Source organism: Stegodyphus dumicola, chromosome 4, assembly GCF_044657685.1.
Source record: "Stegodyphus dumicola isolate Sdum_Otavi_A_Nest chromosome 4, ASM4465768v1".
Classification (NCBI taxonomy): Eukaryota; Metazoa; Arthropoda; class Arachnida; order Araneae; family Eresidae; genus Stegodyphus; species Stegodyphus dumicola.
The window spans coordinates 117732934-117749164 of record NC_140771.1 but is presented as its reverse complement, the minus strand read 5'-3'; the positions used below and the strand labels follow the sequence as shown (position 1 = coordinate 117749164).

General features: G+C 35.4%; 1 protein-coding gene across 1 annotated transcript in view; it reads right to left on the bottom strand.

Moving 5' to 3' along the window:
• The window catches only part of LOC118197762 (uncharacterized), a 268218-nt gene that overhangs the window by 36984 nt on the left and 215003 nt on the right, over window positions 1-16231 (bottom strand). The window contains exon 4 of the mRNA XM_035369305.2: window positions 11299-11405. Within this exon, the coding sequence (XP_035225196.2) occupies window positions 11299-11405 (107 nt within the window). The remainder of the gene's footprint in view (window positions 1-11298; window positions 11406-16231) is intronic.

Here is a 16231-nt window from a genome sequence, read left to right as displayed (position 1 = left end):
AATTCAGGATCAGCTTTCAATTCAGCAATAATTGTTTCTCTAGAATCTAAAATTTTTGAAGTCAACACAGCGCATTTGAGTTCATTTCCTCCATCGTCCAGTTTTATACGAGAAAGTGCGTCAGCTACATTGTTTTCCTTACTCAGTTTATATTTAATTATGAGATTATATTCTTGGAGTTTTAAAGCCCATCTTATTAACCTGGGCGTTAGGTTTTTCCCCGAGTAAAGTCTACCAACAGCCGCATGATCCGAATAGACTGTTACTGGCGCTTTGCCGAAATAAACTCGAAATTTGTGTACAGCCATTAATACGGCTAATGTTTCTCTCTCTGTAGCTGTATAATTCCTTTGTGTATGATTCAACGTTTTACTAAAAAATGCAAAAGGATGGCCCTTTTGCATAAGAACCGCACCCACAGCATAGTCCGACGTATCTGCTGCAATTTCCAGGTTTTCGTCCCCCTCCGGGAATTTCAAAACAGGGGCATTGATGAGCGCTTCTTTTAACCTATCAAATGCGGTATTTGCTTCCCCTGTCCACGTGAATTTACTTTTCTTTCTTTTAATTACTAACAAGGGTTCAACAATATTAGCAAAATCTTTTATGAATGGCCGATAATAAGAACATAACCCAAGGAAAGAAGAAAGTTTCTTGGCGGTGTTGGGAGGTGGGAAATTCTTGATTGCTTTTATTTTTTAATCTTGAGTTTCTATACCCTTTTGCGAAATTTTATAACCCAGATATTTAAGTTCTTTAGTTGCGAACTTGCATTTTGAGGCGTTAATTGTAAGACCGGCCTCTTTTAATAATTTAAAAACTTCTTCTAGATCTTTAATATGTTGTTCCAACGTACTACTCGTTATAATTATATCATCTAGATAGATTAAAGTCGATTTTCCTAGGACAGGATTTAGAACAATGTCCATAGCTCTCTGGAATGTTGATGGGGCCCCACACAACCCAAAGGGCATGCGTAAAAATGCATAAGTGCCCGATTTTGTTATAAACGCGGTTTTATGTATGTCTTCGGGTCTCATATTGATAGTAGCCAGACGTTAAGTCCAACGTAGTCATGTATCTTGTAGATTTAATCTTTCTAATAATTTCCTCTATAACCGGCAAAGGGTAAACTGGGAATTTAGTAACACTATTAAGTTTTCTGTAATCGATAGCAAACCTCCAAGCCCTTTTATCCGAAGGAGGAAACTCGTTCTTTTTCCTACATAGTACGACTGGACTCGCGTACTCACTATTTATGGGCGCTATTATTTTGTTCTTTAACATTTCCTGAATATGTTCTTCTATGATTTGCTCTTTCTGTTTATCATAGTGGTAAGGTTTAGTCCTACAGGGTTTATCGGCAGTTAACTGTATCTCATGCGTAACTATTTGACAACTACCAGGCCGTTTTGAAAACAAGTTTGAAAAGTACTCACCACTTGCTGCATGGCTTGACTTTCATGGTCATTCAAATGGCTAAGGTCAACTTGCGGTTGTTCCACTGGTTCCACCACCCTTCGATCCATCTCCAGCACGATAGAACATTCCTGAAAATTGAGTTTGGCCCTCGCGGCCCTTAAAAACTCCATACCTAAAATAAGTGGATTTTGCAAATTTTTTACTACAAAAATTAATACTTTAAGGCTTTCGTTTTGAACTTGTATTTTTAAAGATAGTTTTCCAATACAATGACAAGTTTGTCCTTGCGCTGCTATGATTTTTGTGTTTTTATTTTTAAATAATCGAAACCTACTAAAATTCTTCTTAAAAAAAAATATCACTCATAAAATTACCTTTTGCTCCTGTATCGATGAGGGCTTCTACTGGTACATCGCCAACCAGGACATGTATAATTGGCAATTGCGAGTTTTTTACGATGACCGTATTTAAGTATCTTTTTGAGGGTTTTTTCAAAACTTCCGGGGTCTGGACCCACGCTTTCACAGGCCCCTCTACTCGTTTAAAGCTTTCCTTTCAACTTCTGCCTTCTGGGTACGCGAACGGTTGTTTTCTAATTTCCTTTTTGGGCCTTGACCTTCGCGCTTCGATGAGTTAGCTTGATAGCTCTTTCCACCATAAGAGCGGTTTGCATGTCTGGTCTGCTCATTTGAAGATTGCCTTCGGATACTTTGAGAATACGATGCCCCTCTAGCTTTTTCCGCTATTCTGCGATTTTGGAACTTGACCGCCAATTCGAAGAGCTCCCGCAATGTGCTTGGGTTTCTAATTTCAAAGTAATCTTGAGCAGCAGGTAACAATCTTGGTAAGATTATTTCAATAATCTCGCGTCGGGTTTCTTCCCATACAGCATATCCGTCAGCTTAATTTTTCGCAGAATAAAGTCCGTCAACTCTTCTACATCCCGTTGATAAAAACTATATAGTTCGGCTTCTAGCCTTGCTCGATCTTTCACTATGGGGAAGGCCTTTAATAACGATTTTTTGAAATTTTCAAATGTATATGTCTGGCCTCCGAATTCCCCTAATAAAAATTTGCCTATATTCTTCCACCATAGCGCGGCCTGTCCTCTTACTGCAGATGTGGCGATGGCAACTTTTTGTCTTTCAGGCACAGGGTAGAGCTGGAAGTGATTGTCGAGGCCTTCTAGAAATATCGCCACCGAACTTTTTCCGTCGAAATTGACGCTTGGCTTGATTGACGCTCTCATCGTCTGGACCAGGTATTCAAATCCTTCGAATTGGCTTGCCATTTCTTGTTGTTGTCCAGCAGCTTCCATCCAATTTTAGGCCATTTCAGTTCGACAAGTGTTCGGGCGCCAATGTAATGTTGCGCGCTTCCAACCTGCACGCAACAATAGTGGTGACTGCTATGAACTGGAAAGTATACAAAGTCTTGAGAAGGGTTTAAATCCCTTTTTATTCAACTTTAAAAATTACTCTCTCTATTAGTTATTTAAAAATTACTCTCGGCGTAGTTTGTGAGCGTCTTCCGGCGGTAAAATAAAAATAAGAAACTAAAAAGAGATAATTACAAGTGACTAACTACGAGGCTCTCTAAACGTAACTAACCTAACCGCGTTCTAAGATACCGGTGACAATTCAGCAAACTTCTGAATATTACGTTGAAAGATTCAACAATATACCGAGGCAAGCACACAGGCCGAAACGCGCGGTTCTTCAATTTCTAACAAGCCACCTCCATGCTCGTGAAGCAAGAAAGCACACTTTCGAACTCGTTTCCCTTCTATTTAACTCAGATTACTTCCGCTGACAATTTGAATCCTTGCGCGTTCTACTAAAATTTACATACTCTGGCATTGGCAATTCCAGGGGAAAGTAAGGCTTGACAGGAAAGATAGTTTAAACTTAAAATAAATGTTAGTTAAAATAAATATAAACCCTACAAGTCAACATTTCAACAACTGAAGAAACGATTAGCCATGTCAACGGAGTTAATCACCCCAACACTGCTGGATCCGTTTGTCATTCATTCTGATGCATCCCAAATCGGAATAGGTGCATGTTTATCACAGCAAAGGGTAGAGAAACAATTTCCCATCTGCTACGCGAGTAAGAAATTATCGAAACCTCAACAAAGCTGGCCTACTACAGAGCGTGAAACTTATGCTATAGTATGGGCATCGAAGAAGTTCGAACCTTGGATATTCGGTTCATCGGTGAAAATTGTGACTGATCATAATCCTCTAGCCTTTATAGTGAGAAATGATCCGCAATCGTCCAAATTACAACGATGGGCCATAGCTTTCAGAAATATAATCTCAAAATGGAATATTGCCTTGAAAAAAAAAAAAAAAAAACTGTCGAACGCAGATGCATTATCCAGACTACCCACCTGTGAACTTTAAACATTAATTTACTGTTCATCTTCACGAACATTTTGTATAGTTAATGATTAGATAGTTTTTCTTTGCTTTTCGTAATAATTTCACAATTTTGTGCAATAAGATGTTTATGTAGTTTGAAATAGAAAAATTATTGGATAACAAATATTCGAGGTAAGTGGTAAATTTAGATATTTGTCTCCCAAGGATATAAATCATGTTACAGAATCATTACTTAAAGAGAACGTTAAGAGTATAATTTTATATATACATAAGGAGCTTAATAATTTTACTGTCATCATAGGAATAATACTAGGGTATATTTTAACATGTTTATAACAGAAAAATATTCACTTGGTTTCTTTGGGTTAAGAATTGATAAATTGTTACAATAATAATAATGTTCGGAACAAGTGAAGTTAAAAATGTGTTATATATGTTTATGTAGTAACTTGATGTGCAATTGTAGGTATTACATTGCAAATGTCTATAGTAATTGAGATTTGAATATTAGGGTAAAATGTATGAATGTATATGTAGTTTTTTTCTTCTTTTTCTCGTTGATCGCAAACACTTGCTAGATTTTAGTTTCCAGACTGCTGATTGATTTGTAAATAGTATCAACAATAATCTTACGACGGGGCTGTGATATCTGGCGACTGTTTGGCGATCAACAGAACGTGCTTGGTGCATATAGCTCTTCTCCAAGAAGGGTTAATGTATTTATTGACAGTTGCATGTTAGTCTCGGGAGAGGAAGGTAGTAGATTTCGCTATGGTGTACGACGTATTGCTCTGAGTTATTTATTATGCTTTGAACCATATTTTAATAAATCGTCTTGTTAAATGGTGCCTTATTGAACCACGAAGTCATCACAGTCAGGACAGCTCCAAAACACGTTTTTACAGTCGTCGATGAACTACTATAAACACGCTGACACGATCAGCGACACAGCCTCCAGGTTATCAGGATATCATGGTGGAGACAGCTTCACAGCAAAGCACTAGAGTACAGCTCCCGACTCTGCTTGGTCGTTCTCGGAAATCCACGTATTCTCGAGACTCTCCACACTACAACTCGCGATGCACTCGAAGACACACAGAGCACAGCTTCCAACTCTTCGGTTCAGTTGTTCCCGGAACTCAACACGCTCTCTCGACGATGCACTAACCGCGATTAACTACGAGACTCTTTCGGTGCACTCGACGACCCACTCGTCACTCGCTGCCCGGCTGTCAACTCGATCGACACCGAAGGGATTGACTCGCTAGACGAGACACCACTCGATACTAACTTATCTCGCAATCGCACTTTAGACGAGGCGCACTCTGACTCGCCCTCTCGACGAGGCACACTCTTTCACTAACTGCGGGCCAGCAGGGTTTATATAGCTTTCGGCTTGTGTTCGAGAACATTCTGGGCTAAACCAGTAAGAATTCGTTCCAGAATATTCTACAACATCTACATGTTATAGCAGTCCTACATACAAAATTTCAACGTTCTGAAGCCACTCGTTTTTGAGTTATGCGAGATACATACGTACGTACGTACAGACACCACGAAAAACTCTTTTCAGAATTCATTTTAAAGCAGTTTTATAATTTTTTTGGAGAAAAAGGGTCTTTTATTCTGTCCTTACATAAAGATGTCACGCGAAAACATCGTTAAATTGCATTCGATAACGGTCAAATTGGATATTTTCGTTGAAGTATGTTGCCTGAAACTTTTCGCGATTACAATACTTTTTACTTCGTCCAAGGAAGTAAAAAAGGAAGAGTTAAATGTAGTTGATAAAATGTTGATACATGAATTTGAAAAAAATTTAAAATTTGTGAATGAGAGAAATGAAACTGATTTAATAATGGAAGTTTAATTACGATGAATTAGAAAATAATTCCTTTTTAGCTAAAAAGCGGTTTGATGAGATAGAAAAAGGTTTTTCTAAAAATTTTTGGTTTTTTATGGGTTTCTGATGAGCGTAAGGAAAAAACAAATGACAAAAACAGACTGGAAGTTATTGAGTAACGTGAGAGATATGAGAATAAGTATTTTATGCCACATAGAGCAGTTAAGGAAGATACAGAAACAGCCGAAATTCAGATAGTCTTTACTGTAGTGCAAAATCTAAAGGTAATCTTTCTCTGAAGGATTGTTTGGAAAATGGCCAAAATTTAAATCGAAATATTCTCGAGGTAATTCTAAATTTTCGTAATTTCAAAATAGCGTTCAACCGTGATACAGAGAAGGCCTTTTTTAATGATAAACATTTATGAGACGGATAGAAATTTCTTAAAAAAGTTTTTGGTATTCAGATAACTCTACTGAAGAATATAAAAATTTGAAAGAAGTAAACCTAAGTCATCTTAAATGTTGAAATCAGCACCTTACGTAGACGATTTATATTATGGTGGAAAGAGTTTGAGTGAGTCATTTAATTGTCGTCATATGCTGTATCAATATTAAAGAATGGTAAGTTTAATTTGAGAAAATTGAAGTCGAACAATTAAGAGTTCGAGAAACTGCGGCTAGAAAATGGAGTTAGTGACGGTAAGATAGTGAGAGTTCAGCAACTGAAAATGCTAGGTTTGAAATGGAATCCTGACAAGAGTTAGGTCGTAGTTGTAGATGAAAGATTTGGTGGACTTCTGGAAAACATTGCGAAACACTAAAAGATGTGTTTTACAGACAGCGGCAAATATCTTTGATCCTAGATTGCGCCATTTGTGATAAGTGTAAAGTTATCGATACAGGAAATTAGGGAGATAGCGTGTGACAGGGACGATGACTTGCCACATCATTTTCGGCAAACGTAGATTACGTGTGTAATGAAACCGGAAAATTAATGGCCGTTACTGTTCCGAGATACTGTTTTCTGGATTGTAAGAACGAGCAAGCAATGTGCTTTGCGCCACTTCACGAAGGGCTTACGGAACAGTTGTTTACTTTAGATATTGTGAGAACAGTGGGAATTACTGAGTGCCCTTTATAATGTCGAAAATTAGAGTGTCACCGTTAAAGAAATTAAAGCTGCCGCGGTTAATATGGCCGGTATGGTTATGGCCATAGTGATTAGTACTAGATAGGTTCAAGAATAAAACTGGAAGGTGGAAAAAAATTGTGTTTTGGAGTGATTCTTGCATTGCGTGGTATTGGGTCAGAGTGGTGAGTATATGGTGAGGAGAGATGAAGAAAGTTTTTGCGAATCGGGTTGGGAAAAAATCGAGTCCGAGTGATTGGTATTTATTGTCCGTCTGTAGATAATCCCGCAGATTCGCTTACTAGAGAAATTTCGGCTAACAAGTTGGTTCTTAATGAAAAATGGTGATTAGGTCCCATTTGGTTTCGAAAAAGTTGTAAGAGTTGGCCTAAACAAATGGGTTAAAGGGTTACCAGATGTAGACAAAACGGAAATACTGAAAGGACACAGGAAGGATTGGTTAACAGTTTCATAGTTCAGTTGGAGTTACTTTAGCAGTTTTGGAAGAAATTTTCAGTTTGGAGCAAATTATAGAGCGTTCCAGCGTGGTGTTTAAGGTTTATCGGAAAATGTGAGGGGGGACAGGATTTTCACTTCTTTCTTTAGAAACAAGTGAACTAAAAGACTCGCATGATATAGTAATCAAACTAGTCCTACTGACTATAAAAAAGAACTAGATACTTCAGGAAAAGCGAGAAGAGTCCTTTAATTTATTTATATCCGTTCTTGGAAAATAGTGGATTGCTACGTGTAGGAGGACGCTCCTTCGCGCCGACTGTCACGTATACGTCCCAGCAACGAACACACTTACCTACCGGCTGACACGCAGGCTTGCCAGAGGATTGTTCCGTTCTCTACCGACTGTCACGTATTTGTGCCAGTACTTTGGAACGTTTTTCAAACTATAATTTCTGCCACAAGATGGCACTGTATGTCCATATGGTTTTAGATACATGTACATTAGACCTTCTACTCGAAATGAGAGAAGCATGACTCACATACACGTGTTTTTGATTATATAAACAAACGGGGTAATAAATGTTTCCGAATGGCGTGATTTATGACGTCTCTTTAAATCGCACTTTATTCGCACGTGGTAGTTGTTTACTGTAAGTAGAGAAGTTTTATTTGCTCTAAAGCGTTGGGTATTTCGGTTTGCAGTTCAGTTTTTAGAAAATAATTAGATCTTGTTAGACGTAAATTCTTTGTTTTTACCGTTGCAATGTCGAAGCGTCGAAAATGTTTAAAAGAGCATGAAATAGCAGAAATGATGCAAAATATTTCAGATATTGATTCTGAAATTCTGATATTCTGATATTGATTCTGAAAGATTACCGTAATTTCCGGAAGAAACGCCGCGGCGTTTACGTGTTTAAAACTTAAATTTTCAGCGGGTGCGGCGTTTCTACCCATGCGGCGTTTAGGTGCACTAAAAATAAAATATTTCCTATGATGGTTATTGTACATAGTTTGGATGGCCTTGTCATTGTGCATAGATTGGTGCTGTTCCCACACAAAAGACCACTCAGTTGCTTTTTGCGAACGTTATTTTGTTTACGTTCTTTTCCTTAAACGGACCTACATGCCTTATTCACCCTAAACGAGATCTCAGAACAATAACATTCTTCCCCCTTTCAAATCAACATTCTCATCAGTTTGAATAGTCTCTCTCCTCTGCCATTCGATGAATCTTCCAGGACCCATCCTCTTTCCACCCCTGCCTTTTCTGAAATTTTTTTCAAAGGCGGACACGACTCCACCTGCCTCGCAATAACGAACTCTGACGTATTTCCCCTTCAGCATGAATGGATTTTTCTTGGCATTCTGCCAAATACAGATCCCATCAGTTAGGGTACAAGTACTTGTTGGATAGTTTTTAATTAGGGAGCGGAAAATTTTTGAAAATGTCTCTAAACGGCACAGAAGCTATACATTTTTTACCTTTAATTTATTTTTGAGTTATGGTTTCATTTCATGCATTTTTCTTAACTGGTATGTCATATATCAGGACTTAGGTTGAGTTTTTGCATCTATACGGCCCATGACTATGTCACGCGCAATTTAATCTATTGCGGCGTTTACGCTGATGCGGCCTTTCTTTCGGAAATTACGGTAACTGAAAGACATTTTCCAAAACTTTGTTCAGAAGAGACTGATAAGAAAATGAGACGACGATGCTTCGTTTGTTCACATTCCCGGAAAAATCCTCCAAAACGGCAAATGAGTTATTACGAGTGCAAGGACTGTAACGTAGGACTGTGTGTAGATCCCTGTTTTCAAATTTTTCATACGAAAAGAGAATTTTAAGTAATATATTTAGTTTTCAGATGTATAATGTTAAAATTCATAAAATGGTGAGTAATTAAAATAAAATGTGTAAAATATGCATTTAAACAAGAAATAAGGTAATTAAAGTATATATATAAAAATATCTATAAAGCATAAGCCGTTTAAATATTCTATAGAGCATTATTAAACAATGCGTTGATACTTCGGAAATTTCATGGATTTAGGCTTAGTAGCAAAAAAGCCCCCGGCCCTGGAGAGACGCTCGCGTAAGACACTGCCGGCCTCAGCGATAAGCGCGCGTTTTCGCTACCCGGCTCGAAGGGGTTAAGAAATGCCAGTTTACCACAGTCTATGAAACATTTGATAATATTGCCTAAGAATCATTCTGTTACGAAATTATAAGTGAAATTTTATCACCTTGTAAGGATTATGTTAATTTTATTAACAGTTAAATTTTAAGTTAAAGTTCCTTTCCTGTCAAATTCTTAACTTCAACTTACTACTTCCGGCCAGAACGTAGTTTTGGAAACTTGCTAAATATTTAATGAGGAGGAGCGGTATTTAAACCACGAAGTTACTTACTCAGTCAGAGAGAATCAGAGTTTCTGATTTACGCACGTCTGCCTTTTTGGCCACTCTCTCTCTCAAAGCTGTTATTACGCTCGGCCGTACTCAGGCCCTTGCTAAGCTTCGTAGTCAAATAAGTTAAGGGGCCAACTCGAATTGAACCTTGATAGCTTCGGATATACTTCTTTAGTTAATCTTAGTTTTAATTTAATTCTTAGTCTTTTAAGTTCAAGTCCAAGTGCGGGCTTGCTTGTACACTCCCAGGCGGAGTTTTGTTAAATCTTATTGGAATAATAAAGGGTTAGTTACCCTTCTATCTTGTTGTTTCTTGTCACCGAACTCAAGCGATTATTCGCTTATCAGTTCTTAGATTCTTCACTTCCAACATTAACTTAGAATTCCAAAGTGAGGAACTCTATAATCTTAATTACATGCATGGAGGAGTAAAACTGGTTAACTCTGCGATGAAAAAAAAATCTGAGATGTTTCAGATTTTAAGCTTTGAAATCCTTGAGTTTTGTTAATCAAAAATTCGTTAATGTTTTACAAAACAGGAAATCGATAATAAAACAAATTCCAAATTTCAAATTTGGTCTTCCACATGTCTATATTCGTAGGAGGATTACGTCATTTAAAATTCGATGGGTCTAGGTGCGGTTGTTTTATCACAATGCCAGAAATATACATACATTTATGCAGATTTTTAATTATTTAATTTCTTTAAATATAACTCAGGGCGATAATACTTTGTGGCAACAGTTTGAAAAGTGATTCGCCGTTTGTAGTGAATCGACGCAAAATCTCAAAACGAAAACAATAGTCCTTCAGGGACAAAGCCTCTTTGGACTAACAAAACATTGGATTATCGGAGCAAAATCTGCAATATGCGGAAAAGTACGAAAAGGCAAGAGTAATATTGACCTATAAAGGAACTGACAGCACAGTAAGAGCAGTGAACTTAAAAACTGTCTCAAGTGAAATGAAGAGACCAGTCCATAAACTGGTCCCATGGATAATTTATTTATTAATTTATTTCAATTACTTTATAATTAAAGTTTGTTTAAATTTCATTTAAGCTGCTTATAGGGTCATTGGGGGGGGGCGCTAATGTATTATGACATTTACTGTATTGCTGCTCGTCGAAAGAGGGCGCTGCTGTTATTCGCAAAACACTTTTAAATTAATAATTTATTTTTACTTTTAAATTAACTACGTTTTCTATGATTTTGTTTCAGCAATGTGGCAACAAGCGATTATTTTTATTATAATTGCGTTCAAAAGATGTTATATATTCTGTGTTTGCATTTAGTATGTTGCAGCAAAGTAAAATATTTACATTATTTATTGTATGGAGTTTGATTTCCCTCCCCTTCCACAAAAAGGTGAACAAAGGTGGTTATTAATATCACAAGTGAACTGTTTCAGTAATTTACAGCATTTTAATGAAAAGTTAATCGGTTCAAAGTTGATAGAAGATAATATAACTATTAAATAAAGCAGTACACACATATTTACTACGCTATATATTACTACATTATTTCTAAGCAGCTTTTGCAACAAAAATATGCCTAACGCTTTTATATTTTAAATAGCCTGTGAATCTTACAATAACCCGAAGCAAGAACTTGGAAATTAATCAATCCACATAATATGCACTTACCTTATTCTGCGGAGACATTGTGGAATTAGCACTAATAGGCGACTCAGACTTGGTTTCTGCGACTGGTGATGGAACGGTAGGAGTTGAGTTCGAGGAAAGAGCAATAACTGAAAAGAAAAACAGCAGCGATTTATGAGTCTGAAATCGATCATGCTGAGTAACGTTTCATAAAATATTCAAGCAACGTAATGATTTGTCACATTTAAATTGTCAAAGCTGAAAGAAATGACATTGGCTTTCAAAACAAAAAATTCAGACGTAGCTAGAAGACAAAAGAGAGAAAAATATTCATAGCTGTGTGACAGTCTAGAAATACAAAAATTAATTTAAAACTGCTTGCTGATTCGCTGTAGTACAGTCGTAGATTAAAAAAAGTGTTTGAAAGATCGAACACTTTTTTTTTTTAAACCTACGACTCTTGACCTCTGCATAGAATTAGTACAGCTCACAGCTAGAAGTTTAACTCTGCTAGAAATTACTTGAGGTACATGTACGTTTTTAAATTTTTGACCCCAAAATGAAAAAAAAAAGTTATGCTGAAGTTTTAGAATTTATCAAGCGAGAGAGCAAATTAATAATATTGTGCAATTATAATTATACAAGTAAAATAAATATTAATTTAAATACCCTGATTCTAAAGAAGAGTATTAATATACAGTTCTATGATATTTGTAATAAATTAGACCGTGAATAAAAAAGTTAGCTTGTTTCTTCTTTATCAGATGTCACATCTTCAAATTTTGGAACCTGCGATTTTTTTCTCGCCTTTCGCTTGTAATTGAAAAATAATAACAGGGTAACGGCAAATTTTGTTTACAACACTTTATACTTAAAATTAACCCTGCAATTCAGTCTGTCATCGGCAAGTGCTGAAAATACTGTCTCAAGTGAAACGAAGAAAGGGAATCAAAAGTTTTGAACCCTTGTGAAATAGAAATATGCAAAAGTTATGTTTGAAACTCAATGTTACTTCCCTGAATACCAGCTTGATATCTCGGACATTTCGATATTACTTATTTTGAAATCCATAAATTGTACTCTGGAAAAATTTGTTTCGCTATTGTCAAGAGACGACACAAAGTTAGATTTCAAGATAGAATCTGATGATATATTACTTCTGCCCTGCAGTGAATGTTGATGGAAACTCTAAAGAATTGTGCCAAAAAATTTAACACCTAAAAGTAAATTTCAAGTTTGCGCCTCTAAGTATTTGTTTAATTACATTTACAATAGTTTTAATTTGTTAAAGCTTAATTTTAAGCCCCCGTCATTTTTTCCCACTTTTAGCTCAGCTCTGCTTGACATCGATACCCCTTAATATCAACCGCGCTGTTCAATCACATCTGTAAAGTATTTGTCATACTAAACTCTAAGCTGTGATAAACATCAAACAGCATTAAGTTCTAGGTCTCAATCAACTTAGATTTAATTTCTCAGTTCAATCAGTTAGAAGGAAGGCATGCTTTTCAATCTTACTCGTTCATTTTGTTTTTTCGATTTCCTTCTGAAAGTTAAAATTTTATACAACGGCATTATAATATTTGAGTTTAACCAACCAAATTGATTTTTATTTACACGTTCACTTCATTTACATGTTCTCATTTCATCACGGCCTTCTCGGCTCATTCTAGTGATTATGCAGATCTGAGTGGCAAGCAGTTTAGTATAAATTTAGAGGAGTAGTTCGTAATCGTATGAAAATTCAGATTAACTCTGGCTACCTGCCAGTCCAGCTTCTGAAGACTAAACGCTCAAGGTATACTTGAATGGTAAGTTAAGATTTTGAGTAGCTGTTAGCTGTAACATCTCTTAGACATATTCAGGTTCGTAAATATCAAAGACTGTTGAAAGAAAATTTTGTGTTCACCGTCAGTTCCAAATGACTGTAACTTGTTTTGTAATGCATTATTTCAATTCTCATAAGCGGTGAGGTAAATACTTATATATACTCAAATTTCATCAACTTCATCTTTTGAAATCATATATTGAACTGACCCTCTGAAAAACGCCAGAAAGACATGTGTCGAAACAAAACAATTATGTTCTCATAGCTCGTGAAGCTGTTAATAAAAGTCTACAATATATAGCTGCGCTAGACAATTAAAGCATTTATGAACCTTTAAAGAAATTTATTACTGTAATGATAAAAATTCTTTTCAATTCCGTAGTTAATGGCAGCCTAATTTCTCTTAATGGAAAATTAAAAGCACATTTTGTATAGTTTATTTTTTTTGCCATAGTAATATAAAATTGTTAAAAAAACAGTTTGAAGAATCGATATATTTTTCATTACTAATAACGGCAAAAATTTTCTAATTTACACTTTGAATAAGTGATTGCAAACAAAGAGATGTAACTTTAACTTATTCTATGTTCAATAGTTCTCTAATGCATGTTGCAATACTTTGTTTCTTTCTTTATTTCTGTATCACATATGACTATAAAATAACTACATGACAAATACTTACATATACTTCCACAAGATGAACCATTTGACAAAGAAAAATTAAGAATTTGCCATTTTTATGACATATTATACAATGAAAAGCTCAATTCGCGTATTTGATTAGTGATATTTGATTGGACTCTTTACACATATTTTGATTAGTACTTTTTTAAATTAAAAGTTTTATTCTCCACTACGATTCAAACGTACTTCTTTTCAATATTATCATAAGGAATGAACCATATTCGGTTTCATGGGCAGAACAAATAATGCAAAATGTTCGAAAGCAACGACTGCCCCATTCTAAAGTTCCATATTTATTAATCGCTGTTATATCCAACTACTATCCCTGTTTACCCGGATTTGGCTTAAGCAGCTACATCGATCAAACTCTGCATATAATATATTAACAGTAGTGTAACAATTATTGTTATGTACTTATGTGTTAATAATATAATTCCTTTACATTCAGATGCGAAATCGTGCTTCAAATATGTCGTTAACTTAAAATAATGGTTCCTAAATCTACTGTGGCTACATGACCCCTAGAGTTTGTTTAATTAGTATTTTCATTCAATGAACAATCACTGCTATAATAATATATAATATTGCATAAAATAAAATCAATGTCACATCATATGTCTACCCTATGCAGTAAATCAGTGCTCCGCAACCGGTGTGCCATGAGTAGGATATAGGTGTGCCGCAATCAAATACATGTATTTGACATTTTGCAATTTTTTATCATGTATTTAATACACAATGACAATTTTTTTCCTTAATAATCTTTATTTTAAATGTTTTTATATATTTCACTGTTGTGTGGTTGTGTGTGGGATTGTGTGTCAGCATTTGAATTTTTTCGGCACTTCCTTGATAACTCGGAACTCTTTGGTGTGCCACGAAATTCCAGAAAGATTTTTTGTGCGTCGCAGGTGAGAAAAGGTTGCGGAGCACTGCAGTAAATCATATGACGTATATTCAGTGCAGCAATTTTATGGGTTACTGGTGAAAACATCGGGATGAAAGCAACGCAAGAGGAAAATATCAAACATCGCATAACAAACATCGCGGCAGAATAGAGAGCAAGGAGGAAACGTGACAGTTCTAACGCAACAATAGGAGAAAAAGTGCGATGCAAAATCTTCGCAGTTTTAAAACATCGTCGCATAAAATATTTCGGTAAAAAATAAAGCTCCTGCAAATTATAGCATGATCATATCACAGATAAGCATTTCATAACATTAAGCATGGCATCACAGACAAGTATTCAGACTGAAAAAACTTTAAGTTAATTTTTGCTTAATGATTTACGATCACAAGAAGATATAAGTAATATTTTTACCCTATATTCCGTATTTTTGTATTAACAAATATATTTTTGCTGAAATAGCAAGAAGCAAGTTTAAGGATTAAATAGAAACTAAGAAATATTAATGCTATTTCACCAGAATTAAACTTACATTCAGCAAAATTGATATAACTTTCTAATTTTTTTAATATTATGGTCCAGCCCCGCTATAACGTACTTCAACGAACTGGAAGTTTGGTTCGCTGAATCCCATTCGATAAGAGAAATGAATTATCTCACAAAAACGTGTAAAAAGTAAACGATGAATTAAAAAAGAAAACCTGATTAACATTGTCATTGAGGTAGTATGTAGTGAAAATTCGGGAAACTTTCGCGACTCGTGATTTATATTAACCATTTTACGGCTGAAGATTTACAATAACATTTCGAGTGGTCTGTATTATAAACGAAGCAATAACACAAAAAATTCTCATAAAAATTATATAAAAACTATTATATAATTATATTATAAAATTTTTAAACGAAGTTTATAAACTAAACAAGCTCTGGAAACATATTCAGTAGCGTATTGTATACGAAGATTGCAATTTATTGATGTTTTTATACAATATTCTGCACATCCACAGATCTTCTCATAAAGTAACGTGTTTTTGAAAAAGGATCATTCGGCATCGAAATTTTATGCCATCAAAGATGGGCAATAAAAGGTGACTTTAAGTAATTTCAGAAACGACCTTTTACTCATAATATGGAGTTGCAACAAAATTTAGTCATTCAGAGTTCAAATCTACTTGCTCGGATTTTGGAATACGATTACTTCGCAGTTTATTTTTGAGGAAGTTCTAATGGAAAACATTGCAAAAATTAAATATTAAAATAATCTAATAATTATAACAGAAATTAAAAGATGAATAGAAAAATTCAGAATCCGTGGCTTTCTTCGAAATTTAAGGAAAACTCCGATACTCGCGAAACCTTTCAAAATTCAGTAAAATTCAAAAACGTAATCACGGGAATTCGCACCATGATAAAATAATAGCCCTACCTATCACTAGTCACTTACAAACAGAAGCTACTCTTAATGTAGTATTCCCTACAATTTCATTTCGTCTTCCCAAGTTGGGAAGCACTAGTTTAGGTATCTCATTTATTTTTTTCGAGTTAAAATCACCTAC